This window comes from Pristiophorus japonicus, chromosome 5 (assembly GCF_044704955.1).
Source record: "Pristiophorus japonicus isolate sPriJap1 chromosome 5, sPriJap1.hap1, whole genome shotgun sequence".
NCBI lineage: Eukaryota > Metazoa > Chordata > Chondrichthyes > Pristiophoridae > Pristiophorus > Pristiophorus japonicus.
In genome coordinates this window covers 208,482,052-208,508,031 of record NC_091981.1, presented here as the reverse complement: position 1 = coordinate 208,508,031, position 25,980 = coordinate 208,482,052, and the positions used below count along the sequence as shown (strand labels likewise).

Genomic DNA, 25,980 nt, shown 5'->3' with positions numbered 1-25,980 from the left:
AAACAGCTGTTAATGCTGTCATACTGCTTTCCCACCAACAATGATGTTCATAATCTAAATGAAAATTGCTTCGAGAATTGTTTTAATTGTTCGCAGAATTTGATAGTAGAAAGTCCCAATCTCGCAAACAAAAAATACATTTCCCTCATTTTAGACCTCTGTCTGATGACATCTTAACATTCATGTAATCTGTCAATGTCAAAATGACCAGAAGACAAGTATCGCCCGATAAGTTCATACATAACTATATGTGTAAAATGGCTGTCTAAATTTTGAATATCAAGGTGAGTACTGGGACTACCTCAAGCACTTTATGTATAATTGGTTTCGGAGCAATATCTCTATGCCATAACTTTGAAAAAGGAATCTACCAGAGCACCAGTGTGACATTTCCATAAAACCAAGCCAGTTACACACATGTTACTTACATGTAATAGGGCTGTTGCTGAGGATATGGAGCTGGCGCTCATTCCAGTATAATTTAAAATATGCCCTTTTGATTGTCAGCTTGATTGAGAGAGATTTTAACAATCATTATTGCCATTCATCTTTGTCACTGTCAACTTAATTTACCAATGATGAATGTGGCCGTCAAAGGCAAGGATAGCATTTATTGCCCATCCCTAATTGCACTGAAAGATGTCTGTCCAAGTTTGCAGATGACACGTTTGGAGACACAGTAGGTTGTGTAGATGGAGGCAAGAAATTACAAAGAGACATAGACAGACTAAGTGAATGGGCAAAACTACGGCAGATGGAGTTCAATGTGAGAACCATGAAGTCATCCACTTTGGATCTGAATAAGACAAATTCATTTTTCTTCTTAATGGGGAGAGACTAGGAGCTGTGGAGGAGCAAAGGGATTTAGGACTCCTCATACACAAATTGTTAAAAAGCTAGTGCACAGATGCAAAAAGTAATCAAAAAGGCTGATGGAGCCTTTATCTCAAGGGAGTTGGAATTCAAAAATGAGGAAGTGATGCTTCAGTTGTACGAAGCCTTGGTCAGATTCCATCTGGAGTACTGCGTTCAGTTTTTGACACTGAACCTCAGGAAGTCCTTGGAGTGGGAATAGTGCAGATTCACCAGAATGATGCCAGGGCGTAAAGGGTTAAATTACAAGGACAGGGTGTATAAACTTAATTTGTATTGCCTTAAATTTAGACGGTTAAGGAGTGATCTAATCAAGGTCTTTAAAATTATAAATGGATTTGATATGGTAGATGCAGAGCTACTATTTCCTCTGGAGGGGGAATCCAGAACAAGGGAGCACAATCCCTACAATTAGAGATAGGCCATTTAGGGGTGAAATCAGGAAGCACTTTTTCACACGGAAGGTAGTAGAAATCTGGAACTGTCTTCCCCAAAAGACTGTGGATGCTAAGTCAGTTAAAATTTTCAAGACTGAGATTGATAAATTTTTGTTAGGGAAGGATATCAAAGGATATGGAACACAGGTAGGTAAACATTAATAAGAATAAAATCGGATGGACCATCTGGCATCGACCTAAGCATCGGATTGGGACATGTTAAAGGCACACCTAGCCCAGTCAACCCTGCAAAGTCGTCCTCTTCTAACATCTGGGGACTTGTGCCAAAATTGGGAGAGCTGTCCCACACACTAGTCAAGCAACAGCAAATGCCCCAGACTCCTCCGTCACTATCCCTGGGTATGCCCTGACCCACCAGCAGGACAGACCCACCGGAGGTCATGGCACAATGGTATACAGTAGGAAGGGAATGACTCTGACTCCGGGCCCCATGGAGTCTCATGGCATCACGTCAAACATGGGCAAGAAAACCTCCTGCTGATTACCACCTACCACCCTCTCTCAGCTGATGAACCAGTACTCCTCCATGTTGAACACCACTTGGAAGAAGCACTGAGGATAGCAAGGGCACAGAATGTACTCTGGGTGGGGGACTTCAATGCCTATCACCAAGAGAAGCTCGGTCACACCAATACTGACCGAGCTGGCCAAGTCCTGAAGGACGTGGCTGGCAGACTGAGCCTGCAGCAGGTGGTGAGAGACCTAAACAAGAATAAAACCAACTGGATCTCGTCCTCACCAATTTACCTGTCAGATGCATCTGACCATTGTGTTGCGTGGCACTACCACCATGCTAAATGGGATGGATTCAGAACTGGTTTAGTAGCTCAAAAGTAGGCATTCATGAGGCACTGTGAGCCATCAGCAGCAGCAGAATTGTATTCCACCACGCTCTGTAACCTCATGACCCGCCATAATTGCTCATTCTACCATTACCATCAAGCCAGGGGACCGACCCTGGTTCAATAAAGAGTGCAGCACCAGGCGTACCTAAAAATGAGCTGCCAATCTAGTGAAACTACACCATGCATGCTAAACAGTAGAGCAGCATGTTAGGGCTAAGCGATCCCACAACCAACAGATCAGATCAAAGCTCTGCAGTCTTGCCACATACATTTGTGAATGGTGGTGGACAATTAAACGACTAATGGGAGGAGGAGGAGGCTCCATGAACATCCCATCCTCAATGATGACGGAGCCCAGCATGCGAGTGCAAAAGGCAAGGCAGAAGCATTTGAAACCATCTTCAGCCAGAAGTGCTGAGTGGATGATCAATCTTAGCCTTGTCCTGAGGTTCCCACTATCACAGGGCTCAATTTTGGCCAGGAGTTGCCCCGTTTTTTTGTGAAGTAACTTGGTTTTTCTGGTGTAACTTAAAAATCCCCATTTTGCACATTCAATTTGCACCAGTGTAAGTGAGTTAGTTACGATTTTTTTAGTTTAGTTTTTTTTTCTCAAAAGGGGGCGTTACCAGCCACCTACGCCAGTTCTGCCCATTTAGGCAACTTTGGCCAGCTAATAGTTACTCCAAATTTATTTAGGCCAGCGTATGTGACCACTTCAGAAAACCCATGCGGAGAGTTAAGAAATCAGCCCCGTAGGTACTTCAGAGGCCATTCGGCCAGGGCTAGGGGGCAGGAGGCCAGCAGAACTGATAGTGCTCCTGCCTGAATGATTTCTATCAGTTCTGCTGGCCTCCTGCCCCTAGCCCTGGCCGAGTGAGTTTCAAAAGACTAAAATTTTATTTGGTCACTAATAAAGAAACTTAATGACTAATGACTAATGAATAGGATCAAACAGCTACACAGGACATCATATGACAAACTTTCCAAGTTAATTTACTGTACAACAGAAGCATTCATGGAAGCTGAAACTACAAAAATAAAAGAAGTAAAAGATAGTTGAATTAAATTGCCCTAATCTCACAACTAATTTAAGCAACTATTTGTTTGCAATGATTATACTGGATCGATCGCACCGGGAGGCCACTCGGCCAGGGCTAGGGGCGGACAGGAGAACTGATAAAAATCATCACTATCAGTTCTCCTGCCTGCCTGCCCCTAGCCCTAGCCGAGTGGCCTCGTAGTGCGATTTCTAAGATTAGAGTGATTAAAGCTTCAAATCAACTACCCCTACTCACAACAACATTTGGCCGGCATCGAGTCCCACATAACGGCTGGAGCAAGACACGGAAAGGCTGGAGATGAGGAGTTACTGCGCATGCGCGGACACTCCACTGTGAATGTGCAGACGTCCCGGCACTGTTTTCAGCACAAGACACTGGCTCCACCCCCAACGCGAGTGGCCATGCTGCGCGACCTCAGGGAGGAGGCCGGACAGTGGCTACAGTGGGAAGGACATTTTTCGGCGCATTTCTGAACGGAGAAAAATGGCGCATCTCTGGTAAGTGTGCCGAAAAATGGGCTGGGCCAAAATTGAGCTCATAGACTCTAGTCTTCAGCCAATTCAATTACTCAAGAAATGGCTGAGCACACTGGATACAACAAAGGCTATGGGCTCCGACAACATCCCAGCTGTCGTGCTTAAAACATGTGCTCCAGAACTAGCTACAACACTGGCATCTACCCAATAATGTGGAAAATTGCCCAGGTATGTCCGGTCCAGTGTTCTCTTTCCTGCACAACTGGCTCACCGGCTATTAAATAGGAAAAAACGTGCATGTGCAGTATTTTGAATGGGCTGTGCAACTCCTTAAAGGCATCACTAAATGATTGTCAGTTCACGGGCTGTTAGAGACGTGAGTGGCATTTCCCTATGTCAATAGCAGAAAGTTTAAACTTCATTATTTGTTCAGAGATGATTAACATGTATCTTTTAAATCTGCTTTTGCTACTTTTAGTAATATACAAGCTTACAAAAATGATTGATTTGATTATATGGTTATATATGTACTATGTTGTAATAGATACTGTCCAGGATGCTCCTGCAGATGCTGGGGTACAGAACCTCCCTCTTTTCCCTGATCTGCTCTATGTGGATCTCCAGCGAGCCATCAGAAAATGTAGGGGCAGTCCAGTGATTCATTACTATGAAGATAGTTCTCTCTACACTGTTACAAAGAAATCTGGCTTAAGAGATGCATTCCCACATCAAATATGTGTCAGAAGGCCCACCAAAAATTGCACTGTAAAATTGGACCCTTTTGAACGAGCGGGCAGCCCATCAATAATATTAAAATGAGGCTCGAGAATTAAACTTGCCTGGGCCTCACCCTGGCGACCTCATGGGGGCTTCACGCTTGGACCTCCACCTCTGCCCAATTCCCATCCTGGGTTAAGATCGAGGCTTAATATTTATATAGCGTAATTCAAATGCTATGGTGTTAAAGGTACCAGTGTATCCAAAAAAAGAAGAAAATCAACCATGGACCATTAAATCTGCCAATCTGACTCTGATTGCTTTATTCCACTAATCACAGTTGAGGTCAGACTCCATACTATGCACTTTGATTGTGATATTCTCTCGGGAGGAGAGACAATTCTCCTGTGAGCAGACATATTAATTATGCCATCCATTGAACAAGGTGCTCTTCTGTTGTCAGACTTACTGAGTGGGAATTATGGAACCTGGATTTATATCACAGTTATTAATGGCTTCACAATTGTCCTGTGAACTCCTTTTATTAAGATGTATAAGCCTTCTGTGATGTTTTCATTTGTAGTTCTGCATGTTTCTGTCATATGTATCATGCAGAGGAACAAGAATCTGAAAATAAATGGATAAATGGCGATAAAAGTTAAATAATATGAACTACCGTATGTTCTGAATGGTTGCTTGATGTGAGATTTAAAGAATAGTAAAATAAATGTTGATAATACAGTAGAGAAAAGCATTTGATATTTATAGAATCATAGATATTTCAGCACAGTAATAAGTCATTTGGCCATTGTGCCTGTTCTAGCTTCACATCAGAGCTATCAACTGTGATCGATTTTCCTGTTCCTTTTCTCTGACCTTTAAACGTTCTCTCTTCAAGTGTTTACCTAATTCCTCTTAAACGCTGTGATTGGACTGAATTTTCAATTATGATCATCAATTCTAATTAACCCTTTGCATTAAAAATATTATAATCTCTCAATTTATGATTATAGTCATATAGCTAATCCTAAATTTATGTGCCCTTGTTACTGATTCACCAACTTTCACTACTTCCACTCAACCCCTTTCAACACTTTGGACCTTATGATTAAATCTGTCCTTAACTCTTTCTATTCCAGTAAATACAATTTTGTTTTTCAGGAATGTCATTGTACTTACATTCTCTCATCCCCAATATCATCCTGATAGATTTACTTTGCACATTTCCATGACTCCAATATCCTTTCTATAAAGGAATACACCAATTGTGGCTGCTCTAACCAGCAAAGAATGACGAAAAAAATGATTAAGGGAAGATAGACTATGAGAGTAAACTAGCACAAAATATAAAAACAGATAGCAAGAGTTTCTATAGGTATATAAAAAGGAAAAGAGTGGCTAAAGTAAATGTTGGTCCCTTAGAGGACAAGACCGGGGAATTAGTAATGGGGAACATGGAGATGGCAGAACCTCTGAACAAATATTTAGTATCAGTCTTTACGGTAGAGGACACTAACAATATTCCAACAGTGGATAGTCAAGGGGCTATAGGGGGGAGTAGGAAAGTAACACAATCACAATCACTGAGGAGGTGGTACTCAGTAAGATAATGGGACTAAAGGCAGATGAATCCCCTGGACCTGATGGCTTGCATCCTGGGGTCTTACGAGAAGTAGCAGCAGGGATTGTGGATGCATTGGTTGTAATTTACCAAAATTCCCTGGATTCTAGGGAGGTCCCAGCAGATTGGAAAACTGCAAATGTGACGCCCCTATTTAAAAAAGGAGGCAGACAAAAAGCAAGAAACTATAGACTATGACATCGGTAGTGGGGAAAATGCTGAATCAATCATTAATAGCAGCACATTTAGAAAGCAGTGACAGGATCGGTCCAAGTCAGCATGGATTTATGAAAGGGAAATCATGCTTGACAAGTCTTCTAGAATTTTTTGAGGATGTAACTAATAGAGTAGACAAGGAAGAACCAGTGGATGTGGTGTATTTGGACTTTCAAAAGACTTTTAATAAGGTCCCACACAAGAGATTAGTGTGCAAAATTAAGGCACATGGGATTGGGGGTAATGTATTGACGTAAATAGAGAACTGGTTGGCAGGAAGCAAAGAGTGGGAATAAATGGGTCCTTTTCAGAATGGCTGGCAGTGACTAGTGGGTTACCACAAGGTTCAGTACTGGGAACCCAGCTATTTACAATATATATAAATGATTTAGACAAATGAATTGAATGTAATATCTCCAAGTTTGCAGATGACACTAAGCTGGGTAGTAGTGTGAACTGTGAGGAGGATGCTAAGAGGGTGCAGGGTGATTTGGACAGACTAGGTGAGTGGCAAGTGCATGGCAGATGCAATATAATGTGGATAAGTGTGAGGTTATCCACTTTGGTGGAAAAAACAGGAAGGCAGATTAGTAAAAGGGGAGGTACAACGAGACCTGGGTGTCATGGTACATCAGTCATTGAAAGTAGGCATGCAGGTACAGCAGGCAGTTAAGAAAGCAAATGGCATGTTGGCCTTCATAGCGAGAGGATTTGAGTATTAGAGCAGGTAGGTCTTGGGCCTTGGTGAGACCACACCTTGAGTATTGTGTGCAGTTTTGGTCTCCTAATCTGAGGAAGAACATTCATGCTATTGAAGGATTGCAGTGAAGCTTCACCAGACTGATTCCTGGGATGGCAGGACTGACATATGAAGAAAGACTGGATTGACTAGGCTTATATTCATTGGAATTTAGAAGTGTTGTGTTCCGAACACAGATGAGACTGCACACAGGGAGGTTAAAGTAAAAGTGACCTCAGTCTTTAATAAGACATTCCAGAGTGAGTAACAGGCCTTAGTTGCCGGCTTATATACAGTGCTCCCAAGGGATGCTGGGATCCCTTGGGACTTCAGGGGATGCGCTCCCTGGTGGAGGAACATGGGAGTGCATGCGTTACAGATACACAACATCACTCACCCCCCCAAAGTCAAAGTGAAAACTATTTACAAGGTGAGGCAGTCGGGAGCCTTTCTTTCCCTGGTAGACCGCCTCGGTACAAATGTCTGTTCTGGTGTGTTGGCTGTGCCCTCGCTGGGCTGGCGTGTTGTTGGCCCTGCAAGGCTGCTGGGTGAGTCTGGCCTTGCTGGGCTGTTGGGCATGATGGGTTTGATTTCCTGGTCCGGCGTGGTGTCGTTGATCCTTTGGTTGTGTGTTGTAGGCTCGAAAAAGGTGGTGTCTGCTGTGGGTTGTTCAGGGCAGTCTGTGAACCGCAGCCTCGTTTGGTCCAGGTGCTTTCTGCAAATTTGTCCATTGTCTAGTTTGACTACAAACACCCTACTCCCTTCTTTAGCTATCACCGTGCCTGTGATCCACTTGGGACCATGTTCATAGTTTAGCACATACACAGGGTCATTCAGATCAATTTCCCATGACACAGTGGCGCGACCATCGTTTGCATTTTGTTGCTGCCGCCTGCTCTCTACCTGATCATGCAGGTTGGGGTGAACCAGCGAGAGTCTGGTTTTAAGTGTCCTTTTCATGAGAAGCTCAGCCGGGGGCACCCTTGTGAGCGAGTGGGGTCTCGTGCGGTAGCTGAGCAGTACTCGGGACAGGCTGATTTGGAGTGAGCCTTGCGTGACTCGTTTGAGGCTCTGTTTGATGGTTTGTACTGCCCGCTCTGCCTGCCCATTGGAGGCTGGTTTAAATGGGGCCGAAGTGACATGTTTGATCCCATTGCGAGTCATGAATTCTTTAAATTCGGCACTGGTGAAACATGGCCCGTTGTCACTGACCAGTATGTCAGGCAGGCCGTGGGTGGCAAACATGGCCCTCAGGCTTTCAATGGTGGTGGTGGCAGTGCTTCCCGACATTATTTCACATTCAATCCATTTTGAAAAAGCATCCACCACCACCAGGAACATTTTACCGAGAAACGAGCCCGCATAGTCAACATGGATCCTTGACCCTGGTCTGGAGGGCCAGGACCACAAACTTAGTGGTGCCTCTCTGGGCGCGATGCTCAACTGAGCATACACGCTGCATTGCCGTACACAGGACTCTAAGTCAGAGTCGATACAGGGCCACCACACGTGGGATCTGGCTATCGCTTTCATCATTACTAAACCCGGGTGTATGCTGTGGAGATCCGAGATGAACGTCTCCCTGCCCTTTTTTGGTAGCACTACGCGGTTTCCCCACTACAGGCAGTCTGCCTGAATGGACAGCTCATTCTTTCGCCGCTGGAACGGCTTGATTGGCTCTTACATTTCAACGGGATGCTGGCCCTGCTCCCATGCAGTACACAGTTTTTTACTCGGGACAGCAGAGGATGTTGGCTGGTCCAAGTCCTAATCTGGCAGGCCGTGACAGGTGATTTATCATTTTCAAACGCTTCCATGACCATCAACAAGTCTGCGGGCTGCGCCACCATCAACAAGTTTGCAGGCTGCGCCATTTCCACCCCCGTGGTGGGCAATGGTAGCCGACTGAGAGCATCCGCACAGTTCTTGGTGCCTGGCCTGTGGCGGATGGTATAGTTATATGCTGATAGCGCGAGTGCCCACCTTTGTATGCGGGCTGAGGCATTAGTTTTTATCCCTTTGTTTTCAGCGAACGGGGATATGAGGGGCTTGTGATCGGTTTCCAGCTCAAATTTGAGGCCAATCAGGTACTGATGCATTTTCTTTACCCCGAACACACACGCCAATGCCTCATTCGCAATCATGCTGTAGGCCCTCTCGGCCTTAGACAAGCTCCTGGAAGCATAGGCGACAGGTTGCAACTTCCCCGCAATGTTAGCTTGTTGTTACACACACCCGACTCCGTACGACGATGCGTCACATGCTAGCATGAGTCTTTTACATGGGTTATACAATACAAGCAGCTTGTTGGAGCATAAAATGTTTCTGGCTTTCTCAAAAGCAATTACTTGTTTTTTTTTCCCTATATCCAGTTCTCACCTTTGCGCAATAACACATGTAGGGGCTCTAAGAGAGTGCTTAACCCTGGTAGGAAGTTACCAAAATAGTTGAGGAGTCCCAGGAACGACCACAGCTCCATGACCTTCTGTGGCCTGGGCGCGTTCCTGATAGCCTCTGTCTTGGCATCTATGGGCCGAATGCCATCCGCCGTGATCTTTCTCCCCAAAAACTCCACTTCTGTTGCCATGAAGACGCATTTCGACTTCTTCAGCCGCAGCCCTACACGATCCAGTCACTGGAGGACCTCCTCCAGGTTTTGCAGGTGCTCGACAGTGTCCCAACCCGTGACCAATAAGTCGTCCTGAAAAACCACCATGCGTGGTACCGACTTGAGTAGGCTCTCCATGTTTCTCTGGAAGATCGCTGCAGCCGACCGAATTCCAAACGGGCATCTGTTGTGGATGAACAGTCCCTTGTGCATGTTGATGCAGGTAAGGCCCTTCGAAGACTCCTCCAGCTCCTGCGTCATGGAGGCCAAAGTCAGGTTGAGCTTGGTGAACGTCTTGCCTCCTGCCAGCGTCGCAAATAGGTCGTCTGCCTCAGGTAGCGGGTATTGGTACTTTAGCGAGAAACGATTAATAGTTATTTTATAATCGCCGCAAATCCTGACCGTGCCATCACTTTTGAGTACTGGAACAATTGGGCTGGCCCACTCACTGAATTCCACTGGGGAGATGATGTCCTCGCGTTGCAACCTGTCCAGCTCGATTTCCACTCACTCCCTCATCATGTGAGGTACCGTTCGCGCCTTGTGGTGAATGGGTCGTGCCTCTGGGACCAAGTGGATCCGCACCTTGGCCCCGGAAAAGTTTCCAATGCCTGGTTCAAAAATGGAAGGAAATTTGTTCAGAACCTGGGTACATGAGGTCTCATCGACATTTGATAGCGCTTGGATGTGGTCTCTGGTCCAGCGGATTTTGCCCAGCCAGCTCCTTCCAAGCAGTGTGGGGCCATCGCCCGGGACAATCCAGAGTGGCAGTTCATGCTCCGTGCCCTTGTAGGTGACCTTGACCATGGCACTGCCCAGGACAGTGATGAGCTCTTTGGTGTACGTTCTCAGTTTCATGTGGATGGGGCTCAGGGCTGGTCTGAGTGCCTTGTTGCACCACAGTCTCAAACATCTTTTTACTCATGCTGCATTGGCTAGTGCCAGTGTCCAGTTCCATGGCTACGGTAAGCCATTCAATTTTACGTTTAGCATTATAGGTGGACATTTCATCGACAATGTGTGCACCCCGTGTACTTCAGCATCTGCCTCCTCTCTCTGAGGCTCGAAATTTCTTTGGTCCACCATGGACCGATCTTCCTCTGCCACGTGGTGGTTAGCAGATTTTGCAGAGATGCAGCTCGTCTGCACGCTCATTGGAGATGTCCCATTGTTCCGCAGCTCTTGCAAACATACCCTTTGAAGCAGCATGAATAGGCTGAATGGAAGCCTCCACAATGCCAACAAGGTGTGAATTGCCTTGCATTCATCATTTGTTGCGGACTCTGAGTCATCTGGGTCACCTGAGGCCTGCTGGCAGTCGCAGACTCGTGGTTTCTGCCCTGTACACAGTTCCAGTTAAATTATGAACATTGCTAGCATTTGTGTGCTGAGAGATTTGTTTGGTGTTATCACTGGTGAACGTAAATGCCTGTGCTATCGCAATGGCTTTGCTGAGGATCGGTGTCTCTACAGTCAAAAGTTTTCATAGGATGGTCTCGTGGCCAATGCCCAGTACAAGAAAGTCTCTGAGCATTTGCTCCAGGTAGCCATCAAACTCACATTGTCCTGCAAGTCACCTTAGCTCGGCGACGTAGCTCACCACTTCCTGACCTTCAGATCGCTGGTGCGTATAGAACCGATTCCTCGCCATCAGCACGCTTTCCCTCCGGTTAAGATGCTCCCAAACCAGTGTACACAGCTCCTCATACGACTTATCTGTGGGTTTCACCAGAGCCAGAAGATTTTTCATGAGGTTGTAGGTCGGTGCCCCGCAGACTGTGAGGAGGACCGCTTTCCTTTTTGCAGCACTTCCTTCTCCGTCCAGCTCGTTGGCTACAAAGTACTGGTCTAACCATTCGACATAGGCTTCCCAGTCCTCACCCTCCGAGAACTTCTTCAGGATGCCCACAGTTTGCTACATCTTTACGTTGGATTTGTGTACTCATCGCCAGTTGTTGTGTTCCTAACACAGATGAGACTGCACACAGGGAGGTTAAAGTAACAGTGACCTCAGTCTTTATTAAGACACTCCAGAGTGAGTAACAGGCCTTAGGGGCCAGCTTATATACAGTGCTCCCAAGAGATGCTGGGATCGCTTGGGACTTCAGGGGATGCGCTCCCTGGTGGCAGAACAAGGGAGTGCATGCTTTACAGATACACAAGAAGAATGAGAGGGGATCTCATAGAAGCATATAGAATTCTGACAGGATTGGACAGGTTAGATGCAGGAAGAATGTTCTCAATATTTGGGAAGTCCAGAACCAGGGATCACAGTGTAAGGATAAGGGGTAAGACATATAGGACCGAGATGAGGAGAAACTTTTTCACCCAGAGAATTGTGAACCTATGGAATTCTCTACCACAGAAAGTTGTTGAGTCCAGTTCATTGGATATATTCAAAAGGGAATTAGATGTGGCCCTTACGGCTGAAGGGATCAGGGTGTATGGAGAGAAGGCAGGAGTGGAGTACTCAAGTTGCATGATCAGCCATGATCATATTGAATGGTTGTGCAGGCTCGTAGGGCCAAATGGCCTACTCCTGCACCTATTTTGTATGTTTCCATGACCAGTTAGCCTAACATCTGTAGTTGGGAAAATGTTGGAGTCCATTATTAAAGAAGCAGTAGCAGGACATTTGGAAAAGCAAAATTTGGTCAGGCAGAGTCAGCATGGATTTATGAAGGGGAAGTCATGTTTGACAAATTTGCTGGAGTTCTTTGAGGATATAATAAACAAGGTGGATAAAGGGGAACCAGTAGATGTAGTGTATTTGACTTCCAGAAGACATTTGACAAGTTGCCACATAAAAGGTTACTGCACGAGATAAAGGTTCACGGGGTTAGGGTAATATATTAGCATGGATAGAGGATTGGCTAACTGACAGAAAACAGAGAGTTGGGATAAATGGTTCATTCTCGGGTTGGCAATTGGCAACTAGTGGGGTGCCGGAGGGATCAGTGCTGGGACCCCAACTATTTACAATCTATATTAACGACTTGGAAGAAGGGACCGAGTGTAACGTAGCCAAGTTTGCTGACGATAATACAAAGGTGGGAGGAAAAGCAATGTGTGAGGAGGATACAAAACATCTGTGAAAGGACATAGACAAGCTAAGTGAGTGGGCAAAAATTAGGCAGATGGAGTATAATGTTGGAAAGTGCGAGGTCATGCACTTTGGCAGAAAAAATCAAAGAGCAAGTTATTATTTAAATGGAGAAAGATTGCAAAGTGCTGCAGTACAGTAGGACCTGGGGTTACTTGTGCATGAAATACAAAAGGATAGTATGTGGGTACAGCAAGTGATTAAGAAGGCCAATAGAATTTTGGCCTTTATTGCAAAGGGGGTGGAGTATAAAAGCAGGGAAATCTTGCTACAGTTATACAGGGTATTGGTGAGGCCACACCTGGAATATTGCGTGCAGTTTTGGTTTCCATATTTACGAAAGGATATACTTGCTTTGGAGGCAGTTCAGAGAAGGTTCACTAGGTTGATTCCGGAGTTGAGGAGGTTGACTTATGAGGAAAGTTTTAGTAGGCTGGGCCTCTACTCATTGGAATTCAGAAGAATGAGAGGTGATCTTATCGAAACGTATAAGATTATGAGGGGGCTTGACAAGGTGGATGCAGAGAGGATGTTTCCACTAATAGGGGAGATTAGAACTAGAGGGCATAATCTTAGAATAAGGGGCCGCCCATTTAAAACTGAGATGAGGCAAAATTTCTTCTCTCACAGGGTTGTTAATCTGTGGAATTCGCTGCCTCAAAGAGCTGTGGAAGGTGGGACATTGAATAAATTTAAGACAGAAATAGAGAGTTTCTTAAACGATAAGGGGTTATGGGGAGCAGGCAAGTAAGTGGACCTGAGTCCGTGATCGGATCAGCCATGATCGTATTAAATGGCAGAGCAGGCTCGAGGGGCCATATGGCCTACTCCTGCTTCTAGTTCTTATTTTCTTATGCTCTTTATAAATTCATCATTACCTCCTTGTCTTTCTGATCAATGTCCTGTATAGAAAACCCAGAAATCCTTTTGCCTTTTTTAATGCTTTTTTCACCTGTTTTTAGAGATCTGTCTCTCTATACCCACCTGTTCCTCCACCATGATGAGAAATTTACAATTTAAGGTATATTTCCACACTCCATTCCCCAAAGTTTACTACTTCATATTTATCTATATTGAACAAGGCGGGTAAATGGAGCTGAGGTACAGATCAACCATCATCTAATAGAATGGCAGAACAGGCTCAAGAGGCTGAATGGCATACCTCTGATCTTATGTTCGTATGAACTGTATTTACTACATATCTGCCCACTACCTAAACTTGTCAGTGTTCTGCTGAAGTATCCTATATTGTTCCTTATAGTTTGCCATGCCCCCAGTCTGGTGTCAACAGCAAATGTCGATATTATTCCCTCAATGCCTTTAATAGGTGTTTTATCTATATGAAGAAAAGTCTCAACTCAGCTCTCTGGGACACACCACTAGCTACATCTTGGCAATCATGAAAAATCTATTTCCTCCGACACTCTGTTTCTGTCCTTCAACCAAGTCGCCACTTTACCTTTAATACTGCGGGCCTTAAATTTTGCAGAAAGCCTCCAATGTGACACTTTTCAAACACTTTTTTAAAGGACTAAATATACCACATTGATTGCATTCCCTTTACTTGTATGCTGATTAAATTTTAGTTGATTTTAGTTTCTCATAATCTGTGCTTGATGTTTTGAGAACTATGGCCCGAAATTCAGTACTGCTGGAAAGCTGGTGCTCCCCGCCATTAGCGGCGAAATATTTTGTGGCTGGGCCACGCCTATAATTGTGTATATATATATATATATATATATAGAATACAGAAGAACAACCCAAGATCCCTCACAAACACATATGGAAAAAATGGACACTGAGCCAAAGAAGGAGAGATTAGAAGGGGTGTCCAAAAGGTTGGTCCAAGAGAACAGTTTTAAGAAGGGTGTTAAAGGAGGAAAGAAAGATGGAGAAGCAGAGGGGTTTAGGGAGGGAATTTTAGTGTTGGACTTAAGCAGCTGAAGGTACAGATGCTAATAGTGGGGTGAAGAGAGGGAGTCAGAGGAACATGGAGTTCAGGATGGGGGTGTCGGGGGAGGGGGTGATTGTAGCACTGGAGGAGGTTACAAAAATAGGAATGAGTGAGGCCATGGAGAAATTTAAACACAAGAGTGAGAATTTTACATTTAAGGAATTGAGAGAACGTGATCCAATATAGGCCAGCAAGAAAGAAGGTGATGGGCAAGCAGAGCATGGTGCGGGATAGGGCATGGGCAGCAGAGTTTTGAAAGAGCTAAAGTTTACAGAAGTTGAAGGATGGGAGGCCCACCATGGGGACACTGTAGTACTAGAGTGACCCAGTCATCAGTAAGAGTTTAAGTCACAGATGACTTGAGGTAGGGGCGGAGGCGGATGATGTTATGGAAATGGAAGTAGGCAGTTTTTATAAAGGAGAGATTATGGGACAGAGGCTCAGCTCGGGTTCGAATAAAATGTCGAGGTTACAGACAGTCTGTTCCAGCTGAGACAGTGGCCAGGAAGGGAATTGAATCAGTGGCAAAGATTGGCAGGGGCTGAAGATAATGGCTTCAATCTTTCTAATGTTTAACTGGAGCAAATTACAGTTCATCCAAGACGTTCTGGATGTTAGACATGCAGTCTGAAAGCACAGAGGCGAGATTGAGGTAGTCAGCAGAGAGGTAGAGCTTGATGTTATCAGCGTACATATGGAAACTGACTACATGTCTGCCAATGATATCACCATTGGGCAGCATGTAAATCAGGGGAGGAGTCCAAGGATGGATCTTTGAAGGACTGTGGAGGTAATGGTGCAGGGGTGGGAAGAGAATCTATTGATAGAGAACATAGATTGTGATCATCAAATGCTGTGTTCAGCATGACGGCTCCTCAGGTATTTGGACATGGGGAAAAACTCTACAGAGCCATTCCTGAGAAGATTAAGTTGTTTAGCTGGATTCAAAGTTAGAATAGTTTGTGGAACAAACATGCTTGATGAACTGAATGTTCATTCCTTGTTCAATACTTTCTTTTGTTCTTATGATAAGGGCACATCTTGAAATCAGATAGTATACAACAAATATATTGCATTTTTATCATTACTGGGAATTTAAAAAATTATTTACTTACGAATTTATTGTAGCTTTGTTGTTCACAAAATTTCAGTTGTAGCATTTATACTTTATACACAATAGCATGCTAATTTGTTGGTTGGTCTCCTGCCCACAGCAACGGTCAGCAACATTCAAACTTGCACCTAAACAGATGTTATGCAAACACTGCAGACCCTTACCTCTGTTAGCAGGTTGTGGGTATAAGTCCCACTTCAGAATCTTGAGCACAAAATCTAGGCTGACACTCCAGTGCAGTACTGCGGGAGTACTGCACTGTCGAGGTGCCATTTTTCAGATGAAATGTTCAAGCAAGACCCTAACTGTCGTAAAAGATCCCATGGCACTATTTTGAAGAGAAACAGGAGAGCTCTCCCCGGTGTTCTGGCCAATATTTATCCCTCAACCTCCATCACATAAAACACATTATCTGGTCATTATCTCATTGCTGCTTGTGGGAAATTGCTGTGAGCATATTGGCTGCCGTGTTTCCCTACGTTACAACAGTGACTGCAATTCAAAAAAATATTACAATGGCTGTAAAATACTTTCTTTATCCGTTTTGTTTAAATGGTTCCTTACTCTTCGGTATATTTTGTTAAATTATAATCTGAATAAAATAAAAAGAAAAACTAATGTGTGTTTGCTTTTTACATATTCTTGTCACCCAGGGATGGTTATGCGAGCTTTTACGTTGGAAAGAAGACCCTTCACCAGAAAATCGGACTCTTTGGGAAAACTTATCAATGATCAGGAGGTTCCTGAGTCTTCCTCAGGCTGAGAGAGATGCCATTTATGAGCAAGAAAGCAATGTGATCCATCACCACGGAGACAGGCCTTCTCACATCATCCATGTTGCGGAATCAATTCAGGTTAGTACAACTTACCCAACTGCAATATTTAGCTACATAAGCTAAGAGGGCTGTCTTAGGCGAGGAGTTTTTTAAAATGAAGACCACTTTGTGTGCTAATTGCTAGCGGTACGCTGAACTGTTATTTACATGGAAACCGTAAGAGAAGAAAGTGCCATTGATGGTTCTTCTGCATCGTACTAAGATTGAAAAAGGATAGGATTAAATCACTTGAGTACTGATTTCAGGTAAAGTAAAATTGCTTGGTTGTTTTCAATATTTCAATTATAGCAACACAATAATGTGCTATGAACAGTTCATTTATTGGTTATGTCTTGCCTACAGCAACAGCCAGCAGCCTCCCGACTTGCACCTAAACAGCCAACAACTACACCAGCAGAATCGGAAGATGAGAGTCGTCATAAGCCCAGATCTCGCACTAAGATTTCTGTAGAAGCCCTGGGGATCTTGCAGAGCTTTATACAGGATGTGGGTTTGTATCCGGATGAAGAAGCAATTCAGACTCTATCAGCTCAACTTGACCTGCCCAAGTATACTATCATAAAGTTTTTTCAAAACCAACGTTACCATCTAAACCATCATGGTAAACTGAAGGACCATGCAGGTTTGGAGGTGGATGTGGCAGAGTATGAAAAAGAAGAATTACTGGAGGACTCAGAGAACTCAGAGAAAAGTGAGAGAGGCAAAAGTTCAACAGAAATATATTCAGTTAAAGTAGAAGAGACCTGGTCAGGAGAAGAGACTACAAATAACTTAGATTCTAATCAAGAACCAAAAGACTGACCCCACATGAACGTTCCTTTTTGAAATGGTGCCACTGATGTATAATTATATGAAAAACCATCTTGTTTCCTGCATTATTCATCAGAAAGACCAATTTGTCTTTACAAACTTGCACAAAAAGACAATCCCAGTAAAAGACTGAACAATTCTCCTGTGGATAATGCAGACTGCACTAGAAGTTTTTCGGGTTTTTTTTCCAAGCAAACAAGCAGCTACATATGAAGTATTTGGGATCGCCGTGAACATTTTTGTAACTGCTGTTTAGTGATTAATGACAGTTTCTGTACGAAGTACTAACAGAGGAAACTGGTACCGAATGATGTTTGACTGTATTGGCTGTCAGTAAAATGCTGATTCAGGAGCTTTCCACACCCAGTTCTGAATGGATCAAACATCCCAGTTTCAATTCTCCATTCAAACCAGTATGTTTTTTGCAACTTACAAGAAAATCTGGCCTTTTGAAAATTAATAAAATTGTGGATGAGGATACTTTGTGCTTAGCTATATATCATTAAAGTTGCAAAAAAAGAAGAATCTGCTCACTGCAAAATGCAGTGTTAATGGAAAATATGCCAATAATTGCCTTGTGTAATATGGCACTGCCATCATTCAATTATTCTGCAAGAGAGCAATCACTGTAACTTTGAGTCTTGTCATTACCTGATTTTAAAATGTGAAACACAACTTTTTAAAAAATTTGTGCAGTCTAGATTAATTATTTTCAGAAAACTTAGCCTCATGATGTAATTAATTTTTTGAAGTTTCTGTTACATGTAACATTGTGCTTTTTCATACTGACTTTTTCTATTTAAATGTATTTTGATGGGCAGTAATACAAAGTGTCTTAAAAGTTTCAATTGAAAAATTGTGCTTTAAAATTTGCCTAAAAACTGCTGTATGTTATCAAAGCAATTCATACCATGGGCTTCACTCTTTATGGTGTATGCAATTTTCTATATTAATGTTAAACCATCATGCAAATGAACATAGGTCAATAAAAATAAAATACATTAGATAACTTATAAAATTCACACAAAAATAGATGTTTTGCAATGTGTCTTCCTTCAGTTTACAATGGATTGAAGCTTTTTTCAGTATAAATTTCTGTATGAAGATTACAAGTGTATCTGTTTTTCTGAGTTATCTTGCTATGTGGAACTATGAGATCACAAATTATTTTGTTAAATCTGACCATATTAGACCCTTTTTTTAAAGCATCACAGTTTTTATTTATGCAAAAATGTTCAGATGGGGATGGTTATTAATTGTTAATCGCACAATTAAACTATCTTTATATAATACAATATTATTTGTTTGTTTCTATCTGCATTATTATTTAAGTATATTTTAAGTATAATTGTTGATCAGTGTATGTCTTACTGTTCTGCTGGCTTTCTTTGCGTTTACATTTCTTTTGTCTTCAGACATACTTGAAGAAAAAATACACTGATCGAGAAATTATACCATAGGATAAGTGTACAAACACTTAAGCGAATCCTATACCGGCCATCCTTGTGGTCTTTGAGTGATATTGCCAAATCAGTCTAAAATAAGGTGCAATTTAGACAGTGGACTCATGCTCACAGGGCTCTGGGTTGAGACTAACCAACTTTATTTTGAACATAGCCTGTACAGCCAACAAACCAGGTTGATTCTGTGCCCAGCACCCAGAGGTGAAAGGGCATTGTGCTAAATCCACTGCAACAGCCATTCACAATGAAGATTAAACTTTGGAACTGAAGTGCCTATGACTAAGATTTAATGCTAAACATTTATAAAAGATTTATAAACATGTGTTGTGGTGTGTAGAATCAGCTGTATGTGTGAATCGTTGAATGATCAGCTGATTCTATGGCTCAGACTTGCTACAAGTCATGGTCTTGTCTGTTACTAGGAATGGTGGTGCATGCATCTATGTGGTGTTAACCATATTGCTTATGATGAGTCAACTTTCTGATCCTGCTGAGGTAAGTAATACTGAGTTTCAAATGGTTTCATGGTTTACCTGACAATAGTACAGTCTGCCAGATGAAAACATTTTTCAGTTGCTACCCTCCCACATATTAGTTGATTAGTCCCGGTGCGGATGAATGGAATAATAAGGGTCAGATTGACAGCATTGTTCATCCTGGTGCCCTTTTTTTTGATTCAGCAATGTGTTTGAGGGGAATTTTAACGTGGATGAGCGCATGGGTTTGGGTGCTGGTGGCGGGGATCAAATCATGGAAAAATGTGAGTACGTCAGGAAGCCAGCTGCAACCCCATGACTTCCGCATTTAACTCTTGCGTGTTAGTATTCATTTGCACAACTCCCACGGGAGAGAAGGGTCATCAATTTCAAGATGTTAATCACTCAATTACAGCAATATTAACATGGCTTTTGCAATTTAACTGTGGGTCCATGGGTTTCCTGGGCTTCTTGGAAGTCATCAGTGAAAGCAAGGCGAGAATACAGCAGCAATTGAGGGGGCTGAAGGCATGACAGGGAAAGATGATGCCTGTAGGTACTGACACCTCACAGCTACTTTGTTGCCTGCCTGTGTGAAAGGCTTTGTTCACAGTACTTGAGCTGAGAGGTTACTTTACACATTTGAGGTCCCATCTACACTTTGGAGGTTTGTACGTCTGATCTGCACTTTGGAGCTCTGATCTATCAGATCAGCATGGGTGCTACTTATGCAGTGTTACTTTGGACCTCAGATGAGGGCCAAGATGACCACCAGCAGCAGGAGCAGCACCACAACCTGCTACTCACTGCCCTGCAGCTCCACAGGAGAGAGATTTAGCTCGCAGGCAGAGGATTCGCTACTTCGACATGTTGGAACACTAGTGTCTCAGGAGGCTCATGGTGTCGCGTCAGGTGGTGGCAGACATTTGCAGTCTGCTGAAGCAAGATCTTCTGTCAACTGGAACTGGTGGCCACGCTTTGCCAGTGGCTGTCAAAGTCACCATCACCCTCAACTTCCTTGCCTCTGGATACTTCCAAGGCTCTGCTGGAGACATTTTCAGGATCTCACAGTCGGTGACACACCAATGCATAAGTTAGGTAACAGATGTCTTGCTTGCCAGGGCTGGCAATTATGTACACTTTTCCTGCAATGACGACAGTCACATTGAGCTGGCACTTGGGTTTTCAGCTCTGGCTGGCTTCCCACGGGTGCAGAATGTCATCGATTGCCCATATGGCACTTAAGGCACCCATAGATCACCCAGGATTGTTCGTCAATCACAAGGGCTTCCACCCCATTAATGTACAGCTGGTGTGTAACCACAAAGAGATCTTTATGCAGGTGTGCACAAGATTCCCGAGCAGCTGCCATGATGCTTTCATCCCTCCTTGATCTCTTCGCACCTTGAAGCAGAGTTACCAGCTGGCTGCTCGGAGACCAGGAATACCCACTGATGACACCCGTGAGGAAACCAACCAATGAGGACCATGAGCGATGCCTGTGATGCCCTCATTATTGCAAGGTTCACTTAGGTTCCACCAGTCCACCCATCTGACAACCATTGTCTCCTTTAAGCTACATGGACGTACAACGCTCTAGAGGCCCCGCAGTCAGTGAGCCTGCTTTTAAATTGAAAAAACCTGCATGCGTGTAATTTTGAAGGGACCTCGCAGCCCCAAAATAGGTTAAAAAGTCACTGACTGATGCGTTGCACTTATTTCCGGTTTCCCACACTCGACAGGACCCACCTGCACCCAGTGTCACGAAGATAAATGCAGCCCCTTAACTCTAAACCTGCACTAGCAAGAATAGTTTTATTTTTTTTTAAGAGCCTGTCTTTGCTCACCTGGGGAGAAAGTCTACTTAAAAAGATTCTTACTCATGGCCAACACTTAACTGCTGAGCTGATGTGCTGAACTTTGCCCTTTTGCCCTCACAGTGTCAGACTGTGACACAGTGGTAGCACACTCTTGCCTCTGAGTCAGAAGGTTGTGGGTTCATAAATCTAGGCTGACATTCCAGTGCAGTGCTGAGGGAGTGTTGCACTGAAAGAGTTGCCGTTTTTTGGATGAGATGTCAAACCGAGGCCCTGTCTGCTCTCTCAGATGGATGTAAAAGATCCCATAGCACTATTTTGAAGAGCAGGGCCAATATTTATCCCTCAATCAATATGACAAAAAAACCCAGATTATCTGGTCATTATCAAATTGCTGTTTGTGGGAGCTTGCTGTGTGTAATTCCTACATTACAACAATTACTACACTTCAAAATTACTTCATTGGCTGTAAAATGCTTTGAGACGTCCGGTGGTTGTGAAACGCACTATAAAATGCAAGTCTTCTTTCTATCTGCCAGCAGTGTATTTTCATTGGAGAAGATATCTTACCAGCAGCAGTGCTAGTGAGAAGTGACTGCGATGCATTACTTAGCTATTTTCTGCTGGTGGTAAGCTCTTGCAGCTAGCCTATTCATGATAATTCAAAGTCATCTTTTGCACCAAAAAATTGAATTAGCCAATAATTTGAAGTAAGAAACATAAACAACACAGCAAAGTGGGGAATTTAGTGCTTAAAAATTGTAATTATCGGAAAATTTAAATTAAGTGACTGATTTTAGAGTAGACTGTAGTCCACTGTGAAATCTAGCCTTTGCCATCTTTCATGTTTTTTTTTATTGATGTAGTGACTGTAGCCATGGCAGTATTGAAGATAGAAGGGGCAAGCTCCATGGAATTGGAGCTGGTGAGGTAAAATCATCACATAGGACCTTTTATGATTCGTGAGCAGTCATATTCATTTAGACAACTAGAGGCTGACAGGATGTACCAGAGGCTCATCCTGCAGTGTTGATCCTAGATAATTAATTTTGACCCCCTAAAAGCCATCACAATACAATTTTTTCACCAGACCGCTGTGACCAGAATCACGATGAATTCTGACTGTTTAGTGGTGATTAATAAATTCCATAACTTACAGGGGAAAGTGAGGGTTACTTTGGCACTATTCAGAGTGTTCAGGACTGTTGTGGGTGTAGAGGGTGGTGAAAAGTGCCCGAGACTGAGGCAGGTATTCAATCAAATTCTGTGTGGTATAATGAAAGGTAAAGAATTAAACAAGTTCCAGGGAAAACAAAAAGAAACAAGATTTAAGTTTAATCTTAGTGTTTTCCAATAGTATTTAGTGAAATTGGAGGAGTCTACCTGTGACCACTGTTAAAATTTTGTTCCAAGTTTACAGATTTTTGTTTTAAACAGAAACTTGAAGAGCAATTCGTTCTAGTCTAGCAAACAAGGAAACCTAGCTGGAGGTTGTAAAAGCTTAGTTCTGATGGAACAATTAAATTATCAGTGTTCATTCACTCGGGAATTTCTAGAAATCCCATAAGATTTTTATCTGTTAATTACAAATGAAAGCCACATTTAAATACAGTAATAGGGGATTCTTTTTGCCAGTGGAAAAGTAGTATCCCTTGATTGTAAGTAGCTGTCACTAACTGAACTAGATAAGAGGAAGCAAATTTAAAATCTTATCAAGTTGGTTATCTCTTAAAATTAACAACAAAATAGACTGGCTAACTGGAAAATCTCTTGTCTGCAAGGATGTACCTATCAGTAAAAATTGAAATAAGCAATTCAAATAAGTAAAAGAACTAACATGAAAAAGCAGAAAAAATCTGTGCCCATATTAGAATTATACAATCAGAGACATTTATGGTACAAAAGGAGGCCATTCGGCCCGTCCTGATTATGTATTATATATTATACATATTTAATGCAAGAAGGCCATTGTACAGCTAATGGGTAAAAGTGAGACACTGGACGTTGTGGTAAACTTTAGGAAGCACATATTGTACAAGGCACAAGGCGTGTTTTACATTCATTTCAATTATAGAATTCACCACTTTCCACAAATATTCTGATCTAAGTTTGAAATAGATGCGAGGTAACACAGATTGATCTAAGTTTGAAATAGATGCGAGGTAACACAGATTGATCTAAATTTGAAATAGATGCGAGGTAACACAGATTGATCTAAGTTGTAACTTTGAAAAGAAGAATTAAAAATGTACAGCGGAGCAATCCTCCATTTGAACTACAGTATATTCTGTGTTATCTGACCGCTTGTACAATTCTACACTACTCTGTTATCGAAGTCTGATGGGGTTTTTTTACATCTTGTGGTTTGAGGGCTGTTGTTACTGTTTCATAGAAAAACTCTAACCATTTAAATCTTTACTTTTAATTTGGATTTAGCAAAACACTTTCCTGCCATACTTCAGCAAGAAGTTACACTATTACCTTTCATTAATAAATGACATTACTGAGAATGCAATTCCCTGAATCCTTGCAATGTTCTTTCCAATATATTGTGTTTGTTCTTTCGTCAATACCTGATTTTCAATGAAGCTATTTAATGAGGCCTCATTAACATAGTTCTTTTCCATATAAAAATGGATAGGCAGCCATTCAGATAGGGAAATATCAATGAGACATTCTTCCATCAAGAGTTTGGCACTTCACAGTGGCCTTACAGAACATGACCTTTCCTCAGCCATCATTGCACAGAAGATTTTATCTTGTATTGCATCACCTCTCTTTCCTCATGTTGAATGTGAAATTTCTCCTTCAGTTTTACTTACAACGTCTATGTGACTCACATCAACTTTTCATTCAAATTAGGAACCGCACTCCGTTGTCTGTAGGATGAAGTTCATTCAGTTGATATGCACAAGAACTGGCTAAGTTTGTTCTTCCATGGTCACTTAAAGATCTCCATAATGTTTCTGAAATATTTTGCAAAATTTGTGCCACTTACCGTAACTGACTATTGTGGAGCTGACCTTCCCCTTTAAAGGACAAGTGTCTGAATGTCACTGAGGGTCTGCACAGGCAATACCATTGTAGAAATGTGCACAAATAAACAAGGATGTGCTCATTCGCACCTTTGTACGTACATTATACATATTTTTTGTTGGTGTCGCACCTCAGTACCCTTTCTGTTAAACACCTCGTAGTGATAAGAACATAAGAAAAATAGGAGCAGGAGTAGGCCATTTGGTTCCTCGAGCCTGCACCACCATTCAATAAGATCATGGCTGAACTGACCATGGACTAAGCTCCACTTCCCTGCCCACTCCCCATAACCCTTTACTCCCTTATCGCTCAAAAATCTGTCTATCTCTGCCTTAAATATATTCAATGACCCAGCCTCCACAGCTCTCTGGGACATAGAATTCTTTAGATTTACAACCCTCAGAGAAGAAATTTCTCCACATCTCAGTTTTAAATGGATGACCCTCATTCTAAGACTATGTTCCCTAGTTTTAGTTTCTCCTATGAGTGGAAATATCCTCTCTGCATCTACCTTGTCGAGCCCCCTCATTATCTTATAGATTTCAATAAAATCATCTTTCATTCTTCCGAACTCCAATATGTAGAGGCCCAACCTACTCAACCTATTCTCATAAATCAACTCCTTCATCTCCGGAATCAACCTAGTGAACCTTCTCCGAACAGCCTCCAATGCAAGTATATCCTCCCTTAAATACAGAGACCAAAACTGTACACAGTACTCCAGGTGTGACCTCACCAATAACCTGTACAGTTGTAGCAGGACTTCTCTTTTATACTCTATCCCCCTTGCAATAAAGGCCAACATTCCATTTGCCTTCCTGATTACTTGCTGTACCTGCATACTAAATGTCATGTATGCAAACTCTCTGTATTCACTATGTAACTATGTACAATATACCACCTGAGGGCGCTGCTGATGGAGACCCCAGGGGTTACCTGTCCGGGTGTGCAGGGGCATATAAAAGGCGGTCAGCCATGCTGCCCATCACTTTACAATCGTATTAAATGGACTGAAGTCAGACAGCTCTTACTCACAGTACAAGGCCTCGTGGAGTTATTCGATGGTAATTACAGACATAATAACTGCGACGAGTTACAGCTCACGAACTTTTACGCAGTCATGGCTGCCGTTGGTGTTTTAGAAAAGTATGCAGAGGGTGAAGATTGGGAAGCCTTTATCGAGCGGCTTGACCAGCACTTCGTGGCCAACGACCTGGACGGCGAGGCACTGGAAGGCAAACACATGACGATTCTTTTGACCAGCTGTGGGTCCACGGTCTACAGCCTCATCAGGGATCTGCTTGCACCAGTGAAACCAACGGAGAAGTCATACGCAGAGCTGCACACGCTGATTCGGGAACACCTCAAACCAACGGAGAGCGTTTTAAAGGCCAGATATCGCTTCTACACTCACCGCTGCCTGGAGGGCCAGGACGTGGCGAAATATGTCGTCGACTTAAGACTGCTCGCGGGACCGTGTGAATTCCCAGCATTTTTGAACGATGCATTGCGAGGCACTTTTGTGATGGGCATAGGCCACGAGGATATCCTTTGCAAGCTACTGGCTGCCGAAACCGTTGACCTGAAGAAGGCCATCACCATAAGCCAGGCGTTCATGTCCTCGAGTCGCGTTACCATACAGATGACTTCCTACCAGAATCGGAGCTCACTGGCAAGTACTGTATGTAAATTAACGCCAATTGCAGGCAGAACTGTTGAACTAATAAGAACTGTACAGAGCAGAGCTTACATACCTG

At 43.0% G+C, this 25,980-nt stretch overlaps 1 protein-coding gene across 5 annotated transcripts in view; it reads left to right on the top strand.

Moving 5' to 3' along the window:
- Positions 1-18,663, top strand: part of LOC139264575 (DNA-binding protein SATB1-like) — a 160,941-nt gene extending 142,278 nt beyond the window's left edge. For 4 of the 5 annotated variants that reach the window (XM_070881272.1, XM_070881270.1, XM_070881271.1 and 1 more), the window contains 2 exons: positions 16,439-16,639; positions 16,964-18,663. In XM_070881272.1, coding sequence (XP_070737373.1) covers positions 16,439-16,639; positions 16,964-17,422 — 660 coding nt within the window. In that variant the 3' untranslated portion in view covers positions 17,423-18,663. Of the gene's footprint in view, positions 1-16,438; positions 16,867-16,963 lie in introns of all 5 variants that reach the window. The other variant, XR_011593374.1, reaches the window with a different exon arrangement.
- The last annotated feature ends 7,317 nt before the right edge of the window (positions 18,664-25,980 follow it).